This window comes from Neoarius graeffei, chromosome 3 (assembly GCF_027579695.1).
Source record: "Neoarius graeffei isolate fNeoGra1 chromosome 3, fNeoGra1.pri, whole genome shotgun sequence".
NCBI lineage: Eukaryota > Metazoa > Chordata > Actinopteri > Siluriformes > Ariidae > Neoarius > Neoarius graeffei.
The window spans coordinates 93,766,527-93,790,374 of record NC_083571.1 but is presented as its reverse complement, the minus strand read 5'-3'; the positions used below and the strand labels follow the sequence as shown (position 1 = coordinate 93,790,374).

At 41.8% G+C, this 23,848-nt stretch overlaps 1 protein-coding gene across 1 annotated transcript; it reads right to left on the bottom strand.

Moving 5' to 3' along the window:
* Positions 1-3,269: 3,269 nt before the first annotated feature.
* On the bottom strand, positions 3,270-20,694 carry atraid (all-trans retinoic acid-induced differentiation factor). Its single transcript, XM_060917663.1, has 7 exons — positions 20,561-20,694; positions 20,341-20,462; positions 20,190-20,258; positions 9,929-10,000; positions 9,728-9,849; positions 9,507-9,607; positions 3,270-6,244 (listed from the first exon to the last, which is right to left on the bottom strand). Exons 1-7 carry the CDS (start codon positions 20,663-20,665, stop codon positions 6,113-6,115), a joined length of 723 nt encoding a protein of 240 aa, XP_060773646.1. The 5' UTR covers positions 20,666-20,694; the 3' UTR covers positions 3,270-6,112.
* Positions 20,695-23,848: the final 3,154 nt, after the last annotated feature.

Sequence of the window (23,848 nt, the reverse complement as noted above, 5' to 3'; positions counted from 1 at the left end):
TTCATTCGTTCTCCTTTTTGAAACTTGTATCCCACAATACCTCGTGTGAACAGGGAAAACCCACCACGTGATGCATGACGTACTATCGTGTATGGTGAAGCAGGAAAAAATAGCATAGAATTTAGGGCCATGTGGCCCTAAGTTCATTAATTGTTCTATGAAAAAAAAAAACCTAATAAAATTGGAAGTCTGTGATTCGAATTCAGTATCTTTCGGTCCACTAAACAAGACTAATTAGGTGTCAGGGAAAACTCTTTTTATGACCTACACTTAAAATCTGAAAGGCAGTACAGCTTTAAAAGTCTTACATATATTCAGTGTATGTCTGTCTTTGTGTTATCTGGAACGGATAACTTTAAAAAAAAAAAAAACTTTGGTAAGTAAACCCCTTTTGATTAAGCTGCATACATGATACAGGTCTTCTTGTAAATTTGTTTGCACTTATTTATACTGGCTGGGAGAAAGTAAAGACAAAATGTACTCATGAATTTTAGTTTTGTAATTTCTTACACCATTTATTTTTAACATGGCATCAGCTTTTGTACATTCCATATCTTGAGTATAACAGTAATTGCTATTATTTGTGAAGACACATATAATATATTAGTGCATACAACACTAGGACTAGAGGAAAAAAAAGTGATTACTATTATTTGCAAGTGTAACATTCTAGGTTTTAGGACTTCTGTCTTTTCGAGGCTCTTGAAGATTTTGATGCATATTTTAAAGTGACCAAGTCCAATGTAAACATATTTGGCACTAATGAAATAATTTGTGCAGTAATATGTACTGAGTAAAAATATATTCATGTATATTTCACAATCAATAACCAAAACAAAGTGAGAGAAAATGTATGTAAAAAAATGCCCAACTGTTTTCGGTTATCTGGGTCTTGTAGCATTAAGTTTAGCTGACTGGACAAGATTCCGTCCCTTTAATCAATGCCTTTTCAGTGTGATTTTTGTACCAGATGCTCGGTTTACACAATGTGTAGAAACAGCATTGAAAAGCGTGCAATATTTTGCACCGTTTTCGCTGGCTGATCCAGTAACTCAACTCATATCATCTCTAGCCGCTTTATCCTGTCCTACAGGGTCGCAGGCAAGCTGGAGCCTATCCCAGCTGACTACGGGCGAAAGGCGGGGTACACCCTGGACAAGTCGCCAGGTCATCACAGGGCTGACACATAGACAACCATTCACACTCACATTCACACCTACGGTCAATTTAGAGTCACCAGTTAACCTAACCTGCATGTCTTTGGACTGTGGGGGAAACCGGAGCACCCGGAGGAAACCCACGCGGACACGGGGAGAACATGCAAACTCCGCACAGAAAGGTCATCGCCGGCCACGGGGCTCGAACCCGGACCTTCTTGCTGTGAGGCGACAGGGCTAACCACTACACCACTGTGCCACCTGATCCAGTAACTATCAACAAATAATCACCTCAATAGCGCCCCATGTGATACATTTACCACATGACTGAGATAAATATAGATCTTCCTTCTGGCATTTAAAAAATAAAATAAAATCTGTGAATGACATTTTGATTTGTAGTGAAAATGCATGGATCAATGCGAGTGCAGTTTTTGTGCAGCGCTAATAGTAGTTCACCATGTGTTTTCTTGACCTTCCAAGCAGCATTTTGTGGTCTGTCGCTCAAGGAAATTCGCCAATAATCTACAGTCAAGATTGCCTCCTGATGGATTCACAAGGTTCTGTATCCTCTGTAGTCAGTGCCTGGAAAATGGACCATTTTTGGGTCGCGTGGACATGATTTCATCTCGGATTTACAGTAACTTCCTTTAGTCTACACTGTGTGCACAATTATTAAGCAAGTTGTATTCCTGAGGATTAATTTTATTGAACAAATATCGGTCAATCCAAATTGTTAAACCTAAAACCTGAGTGCAGGGCCGCTGACAGCTTTGGCTGGGCCCGGGACAAAATGCTCTGAATGGGCCCCCCCTAACACCCCCTGGGCCAACCCACACACACACACCCACCTCTCTTATCCCAGTCTCTACTCACTCCAACCCTTAAATGACAGGTATTCAAAAACCATTCAATCGGTCAACAACCATTTCATTTTAGCATTTCAACATTTTTACAGTTTTAACATTTTAACCAAAAAAAAAAAAGCCCAAAATCAGCAACCTCACACACATTGTGATCCTGTGAAGTAATCCCCAATTTCACTGAATCTTTCCCCCCGTACTGTAACGGAATAAGCGGTTACTGTTATTTTGTATCCTTTAACCGAACGCCATTAAATGTATTCCGTTACGCCCCAAGCCTGCATGCGACAGCCCCCGCAATGCCTTCCTAAACTCGTGGATAGTCTACTATAATCACGCGATTGGGGTGCTCTTGAAGGAGCAGCGATGGACGGGGGATTTCGGGCAGGGCTGGGGGCGAACATGGTATACTGTGCGTGCATACTGTCCAGTGTGAAAAGCAGAGAAGAACACACCGCTCGAGAAACGGCGGGATATGATTGCGGGCTAATGTGAATATTCTTAGCTTCAATCAGATATATGAAACACAATGTTATTAAGCCGTTGTGGTTATGAAATGATTCAATGCCCTGTGCGTTTGATATGGTGTTCAGTGTGACTTGCTCTCCCCTCGTTTGTAACATAAATTGCGTGCCGCGCGTGCCTTGGTTGGGGTTACTTTACGGGGCTGGAAAAAGTTGGCTGTGTCTTACCTGGCTCAGCTGCCCCACTGCTTTTGCTTGTACCTGCTGCATCATCCGAATCTTTTTTAAAATATTTATGCAGTGAGCCCCTGAGTCTCTTGGTTTCTTCCTCTCTTTTCTTTTCTTTTCTGTGCTCCTGACTTGTGCATGTTGGTAAATGGCACGCACGCTGATTGTCGAAGCGCTATGATCGAACGATGTCGTTTTTTCCCCTTAATCAAAGAGTCAGACCAAACCATTTTTGCAGTAGGGGTGGTAGGGGGTTCTTGACGCCTTTTTCAAAGACAATAAAGGCAAAAGATCTAGAAATCATTTATTGAATGCAAATATAGCACATTTCTCCCCCAAATCAACACATTTTGAAATGAAATAAAATAATTTAATTGCAACTTCATGAGAGCCCAGTTCTGGGCCCTCCCCATTCCTGGGCCCGGGACAACATACCCGTTTGTCCCCCCCTGTCGGCGGGCCTGCTTGAATGTTTAACAAAGGAAAAGGGGGGTTTACACTTTCTCGGGGGAATGTGTGCACGTACAATTATTCTGCAACTAAATGAAAAGCTAAAATTTTCCCATCTCACTTGTTTATTTTAAATTTTTTGAGTAAGTGTAACAAACACTTTTGGCATTTCAAAAATATTCAGTGACCAATATAGCCACCCTTCTTTTCAATAACTTCCATGAGCCTTCCATCCATGGAGTCTGTTAGTTTTTTGATTTAGTGACGATTAACGTTTTGTGCAGCAGCAACCGCAGCCTCCCAAATGCTGTTCAGAGTGGTGTATTGTCGTCCCTCACTGTAAATCTCACGTTTAAGAAGGGCCCACAAGTTTTCAATAGGGTTTAAGTCAGGTGAGAAAGGGGGCCGTGTCATTACTCCGTCATCTTTAAGGCCTTTGCTGGCTCGCCAAGCAGTGATAGTTGGATGCATGTGATGGTGCGTTGTCCTGCATAAAAATCATGGCCTTCTTGAATGATGCAGACATCTTCCTGTACAACTGCTTGAAGAATGTATCTTCTAGAAACTGGCAGTAGGTTTGGGAGTTGATTTTTAAGTCCATCTTCAACCTGAAATGGTCCAACTAGCTCATCCTTAATAATAGCAGCTCATACCAGTACCCCTCCTCCACCTTGCTGGCGTCGGAGTCAAAGTGGTGCTGTGTCCATTAGTTATCCAGCCACGGATCCATCCATCTGGTCCATCAAGAGTCACCCTCATCCATAAAACCTTTGAAAAATCTGTCTTCGGATATTTCTTGGCCCAATCTTGACGTTTCAACTTGCGAGTCTTGTTTAGTGGTGGCCGTGTTTCAGCCTTCCTTACCTTGGCCATGTCTCTGAGCACCTTGTACTTCTGGACACTCCAGGTAGGTTGCAGTTCTGGAATATGGTGGCACTGGAGGATGATGGGTTCCTGGTAGCTTCATGTTTAATCCTTCTCAAGTCTTTTGTGGTTAATTTGCGTCTTTTCTTCTCCACACATTTTTCGCAACCCTGTTGACTATTTGCAACAAAATGTTTGATTGTTCTGTGGTCACGTTACAATAGCTTGGCTATTTCAAGACTGCTGCATCCCTCTGATAGGCATTTTAAAATTTTTGTCTTTCCAGTGTCTGTTAAATCTCTTTTTTGGCCCATTTTGCTTGAGATAAAGATGCTGCCTAATAATTATGCACACCTTAATATCGGGGGTTAATGACTTTAGGCCACACCCTCCCTCAGTACACAAATAAATACCAGTTGAGAATGCTTAAATCCAATTAGCATTCAAGTGTATATAGCTTGGGGTTGGAAAATATGCATAGAAATAATGGTAGGGTCAGAGTACTCATTCGCCTAATAATTGTGCACGCAGTGTCATTTCATTTTGGTTTGTATTTCCTGCATACGGAGGCTTGGTAGTTTAATGCAGCAGGTATAACTCAAAATCCATAATCTGAGCATCTGGTATGAAAATCTGGTGGACTGACACATTTTATATATTATATATTGGACAGATTAGACAATTGCTTGAAAAATCACATGAAGGAGACACACTGAGCTTCACACACCACATGCCACGTATATATTACACCATTCTAGTAATCCGCAACACTGATTTGCAGCTCTGGCCAATAACTTAATTTGCATTATTCAGTAGAACTGATGAAGAGCCTCACATGAAGCGTAGTCAGTTTGACTTAAAACCCTCGGCTACTATTTACTACATGCCACAGTTTACACCTGCAATCCAAAGGGCGCTGCCTTCCAGTGTTCGGCATACCTGTATCATCATGCAGTTTATTAAAAAAAGTGTCTGTTATTCAGTGAAGACTGGCAACTCTGAGGCAAGAAGCAGCATCTAAAAGATGCATAACTGAGGCCCTGTCCACACGGCAACGGATTCAGGTGAATCTGATAAAATTGTTTAGCGTTTCGGCCTGGCGTCCACACAGCACCGGCATTTTGGGTGCCCCAAAACGAAATCTTTTGAGAACAGGTTCCAGAGTGAAAAAATCTGGCAACGGCGCCGTTGCGAAGTCGTCTGGATGAGTAGAACGGATTTGTTTACGATGACGTCACAACCACATGTGCTTCACGCCGGGTAGAAGTGTAACGAACTCGATGCGAGTTGTCAACAAATCCTGTAACTTGGTTCATGAAACGCGCTTACAAAATATTTTCACTGTGAATATTTATTGTGTAATGGTGCAAAGAGAGAGAGAGAGAGAGAGAGAGAGAATAGCCCTTAGGGCAGAGTCAATCCCGCCAGCAAAAATAGGGAAAAAAAAGGAGCGATCTGACCTCTTCAGATGTTGGTTTAAGTCCGACAATACATTCCTCAAAAAGGGCGTAGAAGAACAAAGTAATCCATCAACGTGTAGCATTCAATTTATTCCGGACCATTAAAGAATTCTGGAGGATATCAGAAAGTTGGCGATGTCCTTCCATCTACCCCCGTTCATTCCTCTTTCCGCGTCTCCATTCAAAAAACGAGCACGTGATTTAAAGGGACTATAGGATATGGAGTGAGAAAGTGTGTGCGTGTGACAGTGACAGTCACTGTGCGCATGCGCAGTTATGCGCATGCGTCTACTTCTATTGTTCTGGTGTCTCCGATGGGACCGTCTTACAGCGCACGTAGAGGTGTGGCATGTGTATTGCATCGTTTTCAGCAAGCGTTGCGTTGCCATATGAACCTGATATTTTACTGATCCGTTGCCCATGTGGACGCGATATTTAAAAAAAAAAAAAATCTCGTTGCCGTTGTCGTGTGGATGTAGCCTGAGCCTGATCATGTCCTTAGAGCAAAATCTGTTTTGTTGAAAACAGATCCATCTTAAATATGTAAAAATCCAAAAAAAAAAAAAACCCACCACATTTCTCTATTCAGACACTATCACTTTGACACGTCTTTTGTTCAGTGCTTTCTACCAGCTGCTAGGTGTCTCATGAACTTGGGTGCTTTTTACTTTTCGCCTTTGAGTGATCCATAGTAACATCGAAACGACAACTGTGGACCCACCTAATATTGCCATGACTTCCACCATTGGAAAATAGCCCTGCAGTTCAGAGAAGAAACATCATTAACATCATCTGCACCATTTTTCGTCTAATCTTATGAACAGTTTCAGTCACTGAAAATCAGTGTTTTGTTGTTATCAGTCAAGATGGACTAGAGCAGCAGCTACAATTATCGACACCTTTTCAGCTTTACCAATAAAAACCAATTTCACAAAGGTGAGTTTCAGTTACAACAGTTATTATTGGTTAATTAATCAACCGGAAGACCCGCCTCACCCTTTGATCTTGCCGTCTGATGGCACAGCTCGTTACCTGAGATGGATTTTTTTTTTTTTTAAATCACGATCAGCAATTTGAGGAAAACCCGGACGTTATCATCACAGGTCAGCATGGTGGAAAGATCATGGACATGTTCTTACTGATCAAATTCACTGATATTTCATGATCTCCTTGTCGAAACCTACTTTGTTTCTTACTCTTTCGTTTGACAGTCGCCATTTTGTATCTAAACGCGCATTTGAGAATCACGTGAGGTGTCGATAATAGTGATCGCTTTTACCGGTGTCCACCGTTATTGACACGCTGTGGAATTAAGTGACATTTACAACTGTTATGGATCGATCTTTGTGTAACATTTTTGAAGTAGATGAAATACTTTTTAAAAAAAAAATTTAAAACGTGCTGTGATTTTATAATTTTTTTTTCTGATTCATAACAGAATGGAATGTTTATAGAGTATTTGGAATCCGATTGCAATAAATAGAATTAGACCAGAATTAAATTCCTAGCATATAAAAAATTACATGCTTGAAATATTCAGATTTTTCTATTCCATTCAGATTTTTTTTTCTAGTTTGTTGTAAATATCTACCACATATAAAATATCTATTGATATTGTAATATTTTGGTTTGAGGAATGACATGCGACCTTGGACCTGGATTTCCATGTGGTTACAGTGTCAATTACTGTACCTGTTGATATTTATTGGTAAACTACAAAACTAGAAATTAAAACAAACAACAACGAATGATTAACAAAATGTGATCTCTAAAAATACAACCCCGATTCCAAAAAAGTTGGGACAAAGTACAAATTGTAAATAAAAACGGAATGCAATAATTTACAAATCTCAAAAACTGATATTGTATTCACAATAGAACATAGACAACATATCAAATGTCGAAAGTGAGACATTTTGAAATTTCATGCCAAATATTGGCTCATTTGAAATTTCATGACAGCAACACATCTCAAAAAAGTTGGGACAGGGGCAATAAGAGGCTGGAAAAGTTAAAGGTACAAAAAAGGAACAGCTGGAGGACCAAATTGCAACTCATTAGGTCAATTGGCAATAGGTCATTAACATGACTGGGTATAAAAAGAGCATCTTGGAGTGGCAGCGGCTCTCAGAAGTAAAGATGGGAAGAGGATCACCAATCCCCCTAATTCTGCACCGACAAATAGTGGAGCAATATCAGAAAGGAGTTCGACAGTGTAAAATTGCAAAGAGTTTGAACATATCATCATCTACAGTGCATAATATAATCAAAAGATTCAGAGAATCTGGAAGAATCTCTGTGCGTAAGGGTCAAGGCCGGGAAACCATACTGGGTGCCTGTGATCTTTGGGCCCTTAGACGGCACTGCATCACATACAGGCATGCTTCTGTATTGGAAATCACAAAATGGGCTCAGGAATATTTTCAGAGAACATTATCTGTGAACACAATTCACCGTGCCATCCGTCGTTGCCAGCTAAAACTCTATAGTTCAAAGAAGAAGCCGTATCTAAACATGATCCAGAAGCGCAGACGTCTTCTCTGGGCCAAGGCTCATTTAAAATGGACTGTGGCAAAGTGGAAAACTGTTCTGTGGTCAGACGAATCAAAATGTGAAGAAGTTCTTTATGGAAATCAGGGACGCCGTGTCATTCGGACTAAAGAGGAGAAGGACGACCCAAGTTGTTATCAGTGCTCAGTTCAGAAGCCTGCATCTCTGATGGTATGGGGTTGCATTAGTGCGTGTGGCATGGGCAGCTTACACATCTGGAAAGACACCATCAATGCTGAAAGGTATATCCAGGTTCTAGAGCAGCATATGCTCCCATCCAGACGACGTCTCTTTCAGGGAAGACCTTGCATTTTCCAATATGACAATGCCAAACCACATACTGCATCAATTACAGCATCATGGCTGCGTAGAAGAAGGGTCCGGGTACTGAACTGGCCAGCCTGCAGTCCAGATCTTTCACCCATAGAAAACATTTGGTGCATCATAAAACGGAAGATACGACAAAAAAGACCTAAGACAGTTGAGCAACTAGAATCCTACATTAGACAAGAATGGGTTAACATTCCTATCCCTAAACTTGAGCAACTTGTCTCCTCAGTCCCCAGACGTTTACAGACTGTTGTAAAGAGAAAAGGGGATGTCTCACAGTGGTAAACATGGCCTTGTCCCAACTTTTTTGAGATGTGTTGTCATGAAATTTAAAAATCACCTAATTTTTCTCTTTAAATGATACATTTTCTCAGTTTAAACATGATATGTCATCTATGTTCTATTCTGAATAAAATATGGAATTTTGAAACTTCCACATCATTGCATTCCGTTTTTATTTACAATTTGTACTTTGTCCCAACTTTTTTGGAATTGGGGTTGTACTTTCTGGATTGCCACTGTCTTTTCTTAGATAGCTTTAGTTTGTGTGTGTGTGTGTATATATATATATATATATATATATATATATATATATATATATATATATACACACACACACACACACTTTTTTAAAAGTTTATATCTTTTACCTATATTTTATATTTCAAGTTTATTACTGTTTGCACCGCAGATAAGAAGGAAACGCAATTTCAATTCTCTGTATGTCCAGCACATATGGCATTACTGATAATAAAGTTAACTTGAACTCATTTCCGTAAAGCACCGACATCAAGATATTTTGTACTAAATACAAGTATGTAAAACAAATTTTAAATAAAAACTATGTTTTGTTAACTTAATGCCACATACCTATTTTTTTTTAAATAAATAATCATCTGGATGTCGATAATTGTGGAACGGTGTCTAACTGTGGACAAAGGTGTCAATAATTGTGGGACAGAGTCACATGATCTGATACACTAAGTAATCAGAAATCAATTTTTTTTCCCAGTGGAAGTTTGAGTAATTATTCATGTACAATTTACGTACTGAAAGTCTTTTCTACTTTTGCAACGGCCGAAAGATCGTCAAAATGTCGATAATTGTAGCCGCCGCTCTACTTCAAGCTGAAATTGTTACCTGTCTTAGGCACTTGTATCCAAGGAAATTGTGGGCACAGCTGCACTGAAAGAATCCTGGCCCATAAGGCATGCAGACAGAGTTCTCAGGGCAATCCAAGGCTAAAGTTAGAATGGTGAAAAGGCTTTTGTATAATCTTAAAACTAAACAAGAGCAGTGATTATGTTAATGCTCTTTAAAAAAAAAAAAAAAAAAATTGTCTGAAGGTGTGCTTGACTTACACATCTGCCCAGTTTGATTACAGGTATTCCTCTGTCCTTCACAGAGCCGAGTATCCTGTTTAACGTCCACTCTGTCCCAGGACGTGTTGCCACCAGGACAGTCCAGTTTTACAGGCAGTATACTGAGTGAAAGTTAATGTTAGATTAAACACATCTGTATAATTATGGTCTGAAATGTGAGTATTCAATTATCTTACTTACAGTTGGCTGAGATGATTAAAACCTTGGAATATAAAATCACTCATATTGGAAATAGGGTTGCTGGAGAGGTCTCTGTGAGGGGGGAAGAAAAAAAATTTAGACTTATATGGTGCTTATACTTTGTAGTTACACTCACTGGCCCTTTTACATGCATCCAGTTACTGACTGTAGCCTGTCTGTTGCTCAACTCCCATCACCCCCATCTCACTGTAATGAAAGTGTGATCACCTGAATAACAGAGGTGGACAGTAACGAAGTGCATTTACTTGAGTTACTGTACTTAAGTACACTTTAAGTATCTGTACTTTATTATCTCATCTCATCATCTCTAACTGCTTTATCCTGTTCTACAGGGTCGCAGGCAAGCTGGAGCCTATCCCAGCTGACTACGGGTGAAAGGCGGGGTACACCCTGGACAAGTCGCCAGGTCATCACAGGGCTGACACATAGACACAGACAACCATTCACACTCACATTCACACCTACGGTCAATTTAGAGTCACCAGTTAACCTAACCTGCATGTCTTTGGACTGTGGGGGAAACCGGAGCACCCGGAGGAAACCCACGCGGACACGGGGAGAACATGCAAACTCCGCACAGAAAGGCCCTCGCCGGCCACAGGGCTCGAACCCGGACCTTCTTGCTGTGAGGCGACAGCACTAACCACTACACCACCGTGCCGCCCCTGTACTTTATTACATTTTTGGAAACTTATAACTTTTTCACTACATTTGAAAGGTAAATATCGTACTTTTCACTCCACTACATTTCCATCAAGGTCCTCGTTACTATGAAGCAGCTTTGAAAGTGGATGTTTTTCTCTTTTCTTTTCTAAAACGTGATTGGTTTTTTCGCAGGTGACACTGAGACAGCCCATCAGTAATCACTAGGGTCACGTCTCGTCCATAGACTGGATAAAATCAAGATCAGTGATTTCTCAGCAGCTTTATTGGAACACGATCAGTTGATGGCAGAATGGAAGGAGGCGGTTCTTCTGGAGAATGCACACACACCCATGGCCATACCTAGAACCCATGTTTCAGTTTTCTGAAAGGATTAAGGATTCATTTTGTTTTAAATGTTTGCTTTGTTTGCCGAAAAGGGAGTACGTCATGGCCTACAAAAACTCACCATCCAACCTGCAGAAGCATATTGAGGGATATAAACATTTTATTCCAAGAGAAAGCTTGCAACGAAGTTGTCTGTGCTTTTAGAGCTAGCGATAACATTGCAATAGCTATGCAGTCTGGTTAGTCAAATGACTTTCTATGGATTTTCCCACCAAGTTGCCATAGCCTTGTCCACGGATAACGTTAACACATAGCTAGTTAACTTGGACACTGTTAGTTAGCATGTAAAAACGGAGTTACGCTAATATGAATAATGTTAACTTATCCGAAGTGCTTTCAGAAATATGTTTTAGCATAATCTTGCCAAATAAATAGAATGTTGAAATATTTCTTTTCTAGTAGCGTTAGCTACCCAATATGATTTCGAGTTTGAAAAGAGTTTGCTAGCATGTCAGGTGGAGCTTCACTGACTAGCTAGCTTAATGTTAATCCACCATGATGGCACAGCATGTGTTCATTTTGTGAATTCACATTTCTGTCTTTGGTAACAGCATTAGGTTTTGTAAGCGTTGTGGCACTAATACAACGATGCATTGACAGAAAATGTACTTTTAATACTTAAGTACTTTTAAAAGCCAGTACTTCAGTACTTTAACTGAAGTAAAAATTTGACTGGAGCACTTTCACTTGTATCGGAGTAACATTTGACCAGTGGGATCTGTACTTTGACTTAAGTAATGAAGTTGGGTACAATGTCCACCTCTGCTTAATAATCCTGTACAGACCACATGTACGTACTTATGACGCTTTTGTTCCATTCCTTTTTGCATGGCTCACAAGGACTAATACCTCCGATTTATTTTTGTAAGGTTTTTTTTTTTAGGTTTAGAAAAAAAAAAATGCTAACCAGGATTTGTGAGGATTTGCAGATTTCCATTACTTTTGCAACACTTTCCTGAAGCCTGAGAATATCCTGCGTAGACGGAGTCTAAATATTCAACATTCCAGCATTTTTTTTCTGTCTAAACGTTGAATATTTAGACTGTTGATCAGCCATGAATAAATCCTCTCCTCCTGTCAAGTGATGCGGTCTACTTTTTGGAGTTTGTTAGCAAATCTAACAGGTTTTTAGATTTGACACCTTTCTCTCACAAACTCTACACCACTCAGTGGACAGCGATCCCTCCTTAGGGTGATGACTCTTCTTACAGTTGTGGTCAGAAGTTTACATACAGTGACATGAATGTCATCTTGGATATGAATGTCATGGCAATATTTGGGCTTTCAGTAATTTCTTTGAACTGTTCTTTTTCTGTGGCAGAATGATTGTACAGCATACATCTTTAATTAAAAAAACACTAGAATTTGGTGCACAAGTTTTAATTTTCTTTGGGTTTTCTGAAATCAAACACAGGGTCAAAATTATACATGCATGGTCAAAAATTTACATACACTCACTTAGATTATTAATTCAGAGGTGCTGAAACTTCCAAAATGTCTCTTATCTTGCCAAGGCCGAGATCTCTTAACTTCCTGTTCGTGATCATGATTGACTACAGCTGGTAGCTTCCCTGTGCCTTCATAAAAAGGGTTTGTTTACAGCACTCATTGGATTGACCAACACAGTAAAATGGGAAAGTCCAAGGAGCTCAGTGCAGATCTGAGAAAGAGGATCGCAGATGTACACAACTCCGGAATGTCTCTTGAAGCCATTTCTAAACAACTGCAAATTCCAAGATCTGTTCAAACAATTGTATCCAAGTTATTGTGAGGTGTAGTCACTTTGCCAAGCCACTTTGCTTCAAGAAAACCCAAACGGTCACCCTCAGCTGAAAGGAAATTGGTTTGGATGGTCAGGAACAATCTAGGAACCACCATGGCACCGCCCTGCCATGAACTGGAAGCTGATGGATCACTGTCTACAGTTCAGATCACCATGGACTAAGAGGCTACTATCCAAGAAATAACCCCCTGCTCCAAAATTGACACCTTCAAGCTTAACTAAAGTTTGAAGCTGACCACACGGACAAAGAAAACGCCTTCTGGAGGAAAGCTGTATGGTCAGATGAGACAAAGATTGAGTTGTTTGGCCACAATGACCACCATGTTCAGAGGGACACTGTACCAGCTGGTGGTGGTGGTAGGATCATCAGTGGAACTGGTTCATTGCACAAAGTGGATGGAATAATGAAGGAGGACTACCTCAGAATTCTTCAGCATAAACCATCAGAAACTTGAACACGACTTGGGAGTTACAACAGGACAATGAACCCAAACACGCATCAGAGCTGGTTGTGGAGGATAAAGCAGGCTAACATTAAACTTAAAACAAGTCCTGACTTTAACCCTATTGAAAATATATGGATCGTGCTTATAAGTCAAGTCCATGCCAAGAAAAAAAACCAAATTTAATTGATCTCTACCAATTCTACCAGGAAGAGTCGTGAAATATCCAACCAGAATTCTGCCAGAAGCTTGTTCATGGCAAACAGAAATGTTTGGTCAAGGTGAATCTTGCAAAGAGACATTTTACCCAAATATTAGGTGTGCTGTATGTATATTTTTGATCCTGTATGTATAATTTTGACCTGGTGTTGATTTCAGAAAACCTAAAGAAAATTCAAACTTGTGCACCAAATTCTAGTGTTTTTTTAAAGTAAAGATGTATGCTGTACAATCATTCTGCCACAGAAAAAGAACAGTTCAAAGAAATTACTGAAAGCCCAAATATTGCCATGACATTCATATCCAAGATGGCATTCATGTCACTGTATATGGTAGTGTGTGTGTGTGTGTGCGTTGCACAGATATGAGTGTATCAGGTAGAGCAGTGGAGCTACCGCGTTATGAAAAGTCCACCAATCAACAATACTGGGCCACCAGTTGTGCTGTGATAAGAAACTGTGCTCACCACCACACACACTCCCAAGTCGGCTGTGTGTGAAGCTGTGCTTGGAGTGATCCATATTACTTAAGTACACTCCAGGAAGAAGTGTATAAGTAGTAGAAGTTGCAGCATAAAACACAGTTTCTAAAGAACCAGGATGAAATTCTTTGCTTGCACAACTGATAAATAACTTTTGCTCATGCCCAGATGATTTGTTGTTTCTTAATGATCGTGATTGCAAAGCAAAGCTCTGTACTGTTCTTCCTAGACTACTTATTATTATTATTATTATTATTATTATTAACAACAACAACAATAACAACAACAACAACCCCCGTATAACCAATATTTTGCGAATAATTCCTCAAGAACTGCTTAACGTAGAAACTTCATTCAATCTTTGTTGCATGGGACTTGTAAATGTCATTTAAGCTGTGTTATTTTCATTTTTTCTACACTTCATACTTAAAATATTAAAAACTAGTAAAATTTTTCCCATTGAAATGAGTGGTACAATCTTCATGACTTTAAAATTATTTAACTAGAATGGCTGCAGTCTCGCTCTCTCTTCATTACAGTGGTGCTTGAAAATTTGTGAACCCTTTAGAATTTTCTATATTTCTGCATAAATATGGCCTAAAACAACATCAGATTTTCACACAAGTCCTAAAAGTAGATAAAGAGAACCCAGTTAAACAAAGGAGACAAAAATATTATATTTGGTCATTTATTTATTGAGGAAAATGATCCAATATTACATATCTGTGAGTGGCAAAACTATGTGAAGCTCTAGGATTAGCAGTTAATTTGAAGGTGAAATTAGAGTCAGGTGTTTGTCATCCCATTGATTGAAATCAGGTGTAAGTGGGCACCCTGTTTTATTTAAAGAACAGGGATCTATCAAAGTCTGATCTTCACAACACGTTTGTGGAAGTGTATCATGGCACGAACAAAGGAGATTTCTGAGGACCTCAGAAAAAGCATTGTTGATGCTCATCAGACTGGAAAAGGTTACAAAACCATGTCTAGAGTTTGGACTCCACCAATCCACAGTCAGACAGATGGGGGAAATTCACGATCACCGTGACCCTCCCCAGGAGTGGTCGACCAACAAAGATCACTCCAAGAGCAAGGCGTGTAATAGTCGGCGAGGTCACAAAGGACCCCAGGGTAACTTCTAGGCCAAGTTTACATTAGACCGTATCTGTCTCGTTTTCTTCGCGGATGCACTGTCCGTTTACATTAAAACGCCTGGAAACGGGAATCCGCCAGCGTCCACGTATTCAATCTAGATCGTGTCTGGTCCGGTGCTGTGTAAACATTGAGAATACGCGGATACGCTGTGCTGAGCTCTAGCTGGCGTCGTCATTGGACAACGTCACTGTGACATTGACCTTCCTGATTCGCTGGCGTTGGTCATGTGACGCGACTGCTGAAAAATGGCGCGGACTTCCGCCTTGTATCACCTTTCATTAATGAGTATAAAAATATGAAAATACGGGGGCGTCGTGGCTCAGGTGGTTAAGGCGCCATACCATGAATGCGGGCGACCCGGGTTCGATTCCGGCCCGAGGTCATTTCCCGATCCCTTCCCGTCTCTCTCTCCCGCTCATTTCCTGTCTCTACACTGTCCTATCCAATAAAGGTGCAAAAAGCCCAAAAAAATATCTTTAAAAAAAAAAAAAAAAAAAAAGAAAATACTGCAAATACTGATGCAAATACTGCCCATTGTGTAGTTATGATTGTCTTTAGGCTTGCCATCCTTCCACTTGCAAGTGGTAAGTGATATGCGCTGGGATCACACACACAGCGGCTCAGTCCCGAATCATTGCTCGTGCACTTCACTCGCGCGCTCTGTGAGCTGCGCAGGGCCGGAGTGCGCACCCTCCAGAGGGCACTCGCTGTTCAGGGTGGAGTGATTTGGAGCGCAGGATGCCTGCGGAGCCGAGCGTATCCGTATACTGGCATTGCTGTGTGCACGCGAATCATGTATTGGTGTTGCTGTGTGCACACTAATCGTTTTAAAAACGTTAATCTGATGATCCGCTGATACGGTCTAATGTAAACCCCACCCTAAGCAATTGAAGGCCTCTCTCACATTGGCTAATGCTAATGTTCATGAGGCCACTATCAGGAGAACACTGAACAACAATGGTGTGCATGGCAGGGTTGCAAGGAGAAAGCCACTGCTCTCCAAAAAGAACATTGCTGCTCGTCTGCAGTTTGCTAAAGATCACGTGGACAAGCCAGAAGGCTATTGGAAAAATGTTTTGTGGACGGATGAGACCAAAATGTAACTTTTTGGTTTAAATGAGAAGCGTTATGTTTGGAGAAAGGAAAACACTGCATTCCAGCATAAGAATCTTATCCCATCTGTGAAACATGGTGGTAGTAGTATCATGGTATCAAACAGTACAAATTCACTGTTTCGCTGCATCTGGGCCAGGACGGCTTGCCATCATTGATGGAACAATGAATTCTGAATTGTAGCAGTGAATTCTAAAGGAAAATGTCAGGACATCTGTTCATGAACTGAATCTCAAGAGAAGGTGGGTCATACAGCAAGACAACGACCCTAAGCACACAAGTCGTTCTACCAAAGAATGGTTAAAGAAGAATAAAGTTAATGTTTTGGAATGGCCAAGTCAAAGTCCTGACCTTAATCCAATTGAAATGTTGTGGAAGGACCTGAAGTGAGCAGTTCATGTGAGGAAACCCACCAACATCCCAGAGTTGAAGCTGTTCTGTACGGAGGAATGGGCTAAAATTCCTCCAAGCCAGTATGCAGGACTGATCAACAGTTACCGGAAATGTTTAGTTGCAGTTATTGCTGCACAAGGGGGTCACACCAGATACTGAAAGCAAAGGTTCACATACTTTTGCCACTCATAGATATGTAATATTGGATCATTTTCCTCAATAAATAAATGACCAAGTATAATTTTTTTTCTCATTTGTTTAACTGGGTTCTCTTTGTCTACTTTTAGGACTTGTGTGAAAACCTGATGTTGTTTTAGGTCATATTTATGCAGAAATATAGAAAATTCTAAAGGGTTCACAAACTTTCAAGCACCACTGTACCTCCGCCAACTTTGTTGGAGAAGGTGATGTTTTTGCCTCGGTTTGTTTCCCTGTTCCCAGTGTAAGTCAAAAAGTAGTAAACAGATTTTGATGAAATCTTGAGGAAAGGTGAGCCATGAGCCAAGGAACAATTCATTAGATTTTGATGCAGATCCAGCTATGTATGTCTCATCTCATTATCTCTAGCCGCTTTATCCTGTTCTACAGGGTCGCAGGCAAGCTGGAGCCTATCCCAGCTGACTACGGGCGAAAGGCGGGGTACACCCTGGACAAGTCGCCAGGTCATCACAGGGCTGACACATAGACACAGACAACCATTCACACTCACATTCACACCTACGGTCAATTTAGAGTCACCAGTTAACCTAACCTGCATGTCTTTGGACTGTGGGGGAAACCGGAGCACCCGGAGGAAACCCACGCGGACACGGGGAGAACATGCAAACTCCACACAGAAAGGCCCTCGCTGGCTACGGAGCTCGAACCCGGACCTTCTTGCTGTGAGGCGACAGCGCTAACCACTACACCACCGTGCCGCCCCCAGCTATGTATGTGTATCTAGGATATTTTTGTTTGTTTGTTCCCAATGTAACTCAAAGTAGTGAACGGATTTTGATTAAATTTGGTGTACAGCTTTAGTATTATACTTGGGTCAAGTATTTGATTTTGATGTTAATATGTGGTTTGGTGGAAGTATGCATGAGTGACCTTTTCGTCAGTCTGTCTGTCTGTCTTCAACTTCCCCATCCATAAAATAACTCTGCAATATACTCTATCAGTACCCTGACATTTACTGTTCTGTAGTGCCATTTATTTCTACAGATATGTCTGTATGCAGGTATCAGCACATATCTGGGGGTGTGTAACCTACATTTCTGCTTAATACTTCCTCTTTATATTTCATATATTGTGTGTTTAATATTATATGCTATGTAAGAGAGAGAGAGAAAAAGAGAGATAGCAATGTCTACAATTATCGACACTTTAACAATCTTTTGGCCATTGCAAAAGTAGAAAATCCTTTCAATATGCAAATTGTGCATGAATAATTACTCAAACATCCACTGGGAAAAAAAAAAAAGTTGATTCCTGATTACTTAGTGTATCAGATCACGTGACACCGTTCCACAAGTATTGACACCTTTTGTCCACAGTTATCAACATCCAGATGATTATTTATTTAAAAAAAAAAATCATCAGCATGTGGTATTAAGTTACCAAGACACAGTTTTTATTTAAGATTTGTTGTACATAGACTTATATTTAGTACAAAATATCTTTTATATAAATATATCGATGTCGGTGCTGACGTAAATAAGAAGGTAATTCTACTGTTTGTAAACAAATGAACTGATAATGTTGAACTTGTCAGAAAATATTTTTGTTCCGCTTTCTAAAGTATTTTCGTAGATCACATTTTGTTAAATCATTCGTTGTTGTTTGTATTAATTTCTAGTTTTGTAGTTTACCAATAAATATCAACAGGCAATTGACATTGTAACCACATGAAAATCCAGGTCAAAGGTCGCATGTCATTCCTCGAACCAAAATATAAAATGTCGACTGATATTGTAATGTGTGGTCGATATTTACAACAAACTGCAAAAAAAAAATTCTGAATGGAATAGAAAAATCTGAATATTTCAAGCATGTAATTTTTTATATGCTAGCAATTTAATTCTGATCTAATTCTATTTTTTGCAATCGGATTCCAAATACTCTATAAACATTCCATTCTGTTATGAATCAGAAAAAATATATATATATATAAATCACAGCACTTTTATTTTTTTAAAGTAGTTCATCTACTTCAACAATGTTACACAAAGATCAATCCATAACAGTTATAAATGTCACTTAATTCCACAGCGTGTCGATAACGGTGGACACCGGTGAAAGTGATCACTATTATCGACACCTCACGTGACTTCTCAAATGCACGTTTAGATACAAAATGCCGACTGTCAAATGAAAGAGTAAGAAACAAAGTAGGTTTCAACAAGGAGGTCATGAAATATCAGTGAATTTGATCAGTAAAAACATGTCCATGATCTTTCCACCATGCTGACCTGTGATGATAACGGCCAGGTTTTCCTCAAATTGCTGATCGCGATTAAAAAAAAAAAAATTCCATCTTAGATAACAAGCTGCATCATCAGACGACAAGATCAAAGGGCGAGGCGGGTCTTCCGGTTGATTAATCAACCGATAATAACTGTTGTAACTGAAACTCACCTTTGTGAAATTGGTTTTTATTGGTAAAGCTGAAAAGGTGTCGATAATTGTAGCCACCCCCTCTCTCTCTCTCATACATACACGTACATCTCATCTCATTATCTCTAGCTGCTTTATCCTGTTCTACAGGGTCGCAGGCAAGCTGGAGCCTATCCCAGCTGACTACGGGCGAAAGGTGGGGTACACCCTGGACAAATCGCCAGGTCATCACAGGGCTGACACATAGACACAGACAACCATTCACACTCACATTCACACCTACGGTCAATTTAGAGTCACCAGTTAACCTAACCTGCATGTCTTTGGACTGTAGGGGAAACCGGAGCACCCGGAGGAAACCCACGCGGACACGGGGAGAACATGCAAACTCCGCACAGAAAGGCCCTCGCCGGCCACGGGGCTCGAACCCGGACCTTCTTGCTGTGAGGCGACAGCGCTAACCACTACACCACCGTGCCGCCCACATTCACACTTAAAATGTGTATCTCTATATAATGTACATGTTTGCGGGTGGTGTAGTGGTTAGCGCTGTCACCTCACAGCAAGAAGGTCCGGGTTCGAGCCCCGTGGCCGGCGAGGGCCTTTCTGTGCGGAGTTTGCATGTTCTCCCCGTGTCCGCGTGGGTTTCCTCCGGGTGCTCCGGTTTCCCCCACAGTCCAAAGACATGCAGGTTAGGTTAACTGGTGACTCTAAATTGACCGTAGGTGTGAATGTGAGTGTGAATGGTTGTCTGTGTCTATGTGTCAGCCCTGTGATGACCTGGCGACTTGTCCAGGGTGTACCCCGCCTTTCGTCCGTAGTCAGCTGGGATAGGCTCCAGCTTGCCTGCGATCCTGTAGAACAGGATAAGCGGCTACGGATAATGGATAAGGCATTCTGTTCTATCTTTTTCTTCATTTCTTTGTGTCTAAACTCTTTATAACCCCTTTCTCTTTCCCTCACTATATGTAGTCCATCAGGAAATGCAAATCTAGTTGTATTACTTACATGATAACTGCTGCAGAAGCTCCATGCAGGTCCTCCACTTGACTCAGAGAACAATTAGATAAATCCAGCCTGAAAGAATTATAGATCTGAAACACAACTGCAAAATCTGAAGTCACAGCTATAAAGAGAAGTTATTGCACTGTCGTCCTACCCCAGAATGCTCTCCTCTTCATCATCCTGCAAACAGCACCGACCCTCAATCCTGCCTACTGGCAGGCAAAACCTCCACACAGAGCTGTTTCTCTCTACACTTCCTTCACACATGTGGCATAACTACAGGAATCACACAAACCCCTAATCACTGCCCCAGTCACTTTTCCTTTTATTATTCACCAGCAAACACACACACAGATTCGCTGATTATAACCTACCTGAACATCCCTGAGCTCACAGTCGATACAGACAGGGGAGAAAATCAATAAAATGCTCAATAAATAAACAATAGAACCGGTAGAAACGCTGACCCCCGCTGTCATTTTCCCCTAAACACAGGTCACGTGACATGCTCTACATCACATGACGTTTGTATTCATGACAAACCAATCGGCGCTGCATTTGCGCAGAACAGAAGTATGCGCTGATTTACAACAGAAGAAACCTTTATTTGTCACATGCACACTTCAAGCACAGTCAGATTCATCCTCTGTATTTAACCCATCTGAAGCAGTGAACACACACACACACACACAGAGCAGTGGGCAGCCATACTACAGCGCCCGGGGAGCAGTCAGGGGTTCGGTACCTTGCTCAAGCGCACCTCAGCCATGTTAACCTAATTGCATGTCTTTGGACTGTAGGGGAAACCGGAGCACCCGGAGGAAACCCAGAACATGCAAACTCCACACAGAAAGGCCCTCGCCGGCTGCTGGGCTCGAACCCAGAACCTTCTTGCTGTGAGAAAGAAAGAAAGCACAACTTTATTCATCACACACTTGTGAAATTTCTTCTCTGCATTTAACCCATCTGAAGCAGTGAACACACACACATACCCAGAGCAGTGGGCAGCCATGCTAACAGCGCCCGGGGAGCAGTTGGGAGTTAGGTGCCTCGCTCAAGGGCACCTCAGCCCAAGGCCGTCCCATATTAATCTAACCTGCATGCCTTTGGATTGTAGGGGAAACCGGAGCACCCAGAGGAAACCCACGCAGACACGGGGAGAACACACAAACTCCACACAGAAAGGCCCTTGCCAGCTGCTGGGCTCGAACCCAGAACCTTCTTGCTGTGAGAAAGAAAGAAAGAAAGAAAGTACAACTTTATTCATCACACACTTGTGAAATTTCCTCTCTGCATTTAACCCATCTGAAGCAGTGAACACGCACACATACCCAGAGCAGTGGGCAGCCATGCTAACAGCGCCCGGGGAGCAGTTGGGAGTTAGGTGCCTCGCTCAAGGGCACCTCGGCCCAAGGCCGTCCCATATTAATCTAACCTGCATGCCTTTGGATTGTGGGGGAAACCGGAGCACCCGGACGAAACCCACGCAGACACAGGGAGAACATGCAAACTCCATACAGAAAGGCCCTCACCAGCTGCTGGGCTCGAACCCAGAACCTTCTTGCTGTGAGAAAGAAAGAAAGAAAGAAAGAAAGAAAGAAAGAAAGAAAGAAAGAAAGAAAGAAAGCACAACTTTATTCATCACACACTTGTGAAATTTCCTCTCTGCATTTAACCCATTTGAAGCAGTGAACACACACACATACCCAGAGCAGTGGGCAGCCATGCTAACAGCGCCCGGGGAGCAGTTGGGAGTTAGGTGCCTCGCTCAAGGGCACCTCGGCCCAAGGCCGTCCCATATTAATCTAACCTGCATGCCTTTGGATTGTGGGGGAAACCGGAGCACCCGGACGAAACCCACGCAGACACAGGGAGAACATGCAAACTCCATACAGAAAGGCCCTCACCAGCTGCTGGGCTCGAACCCAGAACCTTCTTGCTGTGAGAAAGAAAGAAAGCACAACTTTATTCATCACACACTTGTGAAATTTCCTCTCTACATTTAACCCATCTGAAGCAGTGAACACACACACACATACCCAGAGCAGTGGGCAGCCATGCTAACAGCGCCCGGGGAGCAGTTGGGAGTTAGGTGCCTCGCTCAAGGACACCTCAGCCCAAGGCCGTACCATATTAACCTAACCGCATGTCTTTAGACTGTGGGGGAAACCGGAGCACCCGGAGGAAACCCACGCAGACACGGAGAGAACACGCAAACTCCACACAGAAAGGCCCTCGCCAGCTGCTGGGCTCAAACCCAGAACCTTCTTGCTGTGAGGCGACAGTGCTAACCACTACACCACCATGCCGCCCTGGGATAATCCAACAAACAAAAACAACAACTACTGCGTCTCTAGTTCAAAAAAAAAGCATCGCAAATGATATTGTAGACTGATTTTTCGACATACCATGCCTAAATAAGAATGCGTTTAAAATGTGCAAAGGTTCTTTACTTGATAAATTATGACACATAGAAAATCAAGCAATAATAGACTGTTTGGAATACTTGTCATCTAATTGTTGTGATTTACTCCTAATAACAGTACACAAATTGGCAGCAAGGTCTAAAATCACATCATTGGTACCCCTCTCCAAGCCCTGGAACAGATTTAAGTTGGCGGCATGATGGTGTAGTGGTTAGCATTGTCGCCTCACAGCAAGAAGGTTCTGGGTTCGAGCCCAGCAGCCGGTGGGGGCCTTTCTGTGTGGAGTTTGCATGTTCTCCGTGGGTTTGCTCCGGTTTCCCCCCACAGTTCAAAGACATGTAGTTAGGTGACATGGGGTGGCCTTGGGCCAAAGTGCCCTTAAGCAAGGTACTTAACCCTTGACTGCTCTCCAGGCGCTGAAGTATGGGTGCCCACTGCTCTGGGTGTGTGTTCACTGCTTCAGATGGGTTAAATGGAGGGGCTGAATCTCACTGTGCTTGAAGTGTCCATGTGACAAATAAAGGTTTCTTCTTCTTCTTAAGTCAAGTTTGTTTGTATAGCGCTTTTAACAATAGGCATTGTCCCAAAGCAGCTTTACAGAATCTGAATGACCCAAGACATGAGCCAATTTTATCCCTAATCTATCCCCAATGAGCAAGCCCATGGCGATGGTGGCAAGGAAAAACTCCCCCAGACGGCACGAGGAAGAAACCTCAAGAGGAACCAGACCCAAAAGGGAACCCATCCTCACCTGGACAACAACAGACAACATGACTATAACATTAACAGTTTTAACATGAAGTCAGTTTCGTTGATGTTGTAACTCTTCATTTATGGAAACTTGAGTGCAAAACTGTTCATGACAACAGCAGTCCCAAAGTTAGCAAGCCAACTGCAGTCCTCAGCCATAAAAGCATTCCTGTAAGTGTCCAGAGCGTCTTCCAAGTGTGATTTTCAACTGTCCATATGGGGCCGTCCTCCACAGGAGCAATGTGATGAGACTCCAACCAGACACAGGGCATCAGGATGGATCAAGCAGGTCCGAGGAGCAGAAGAGGTCAGCGTCTCAATTCCAGGATTGACATGTAACTCAGAGGAACAGATTGGGGGGGGGGACACAGGTTGTTAGGTATGCCCAATGTCACCTGAATAAGTAGGTACAGTATACATTTTGCACTGAGTACAAGCAGGGACTCCGGCAACTAACTATGACAGCATAACTAAAAGTGGAGAGCC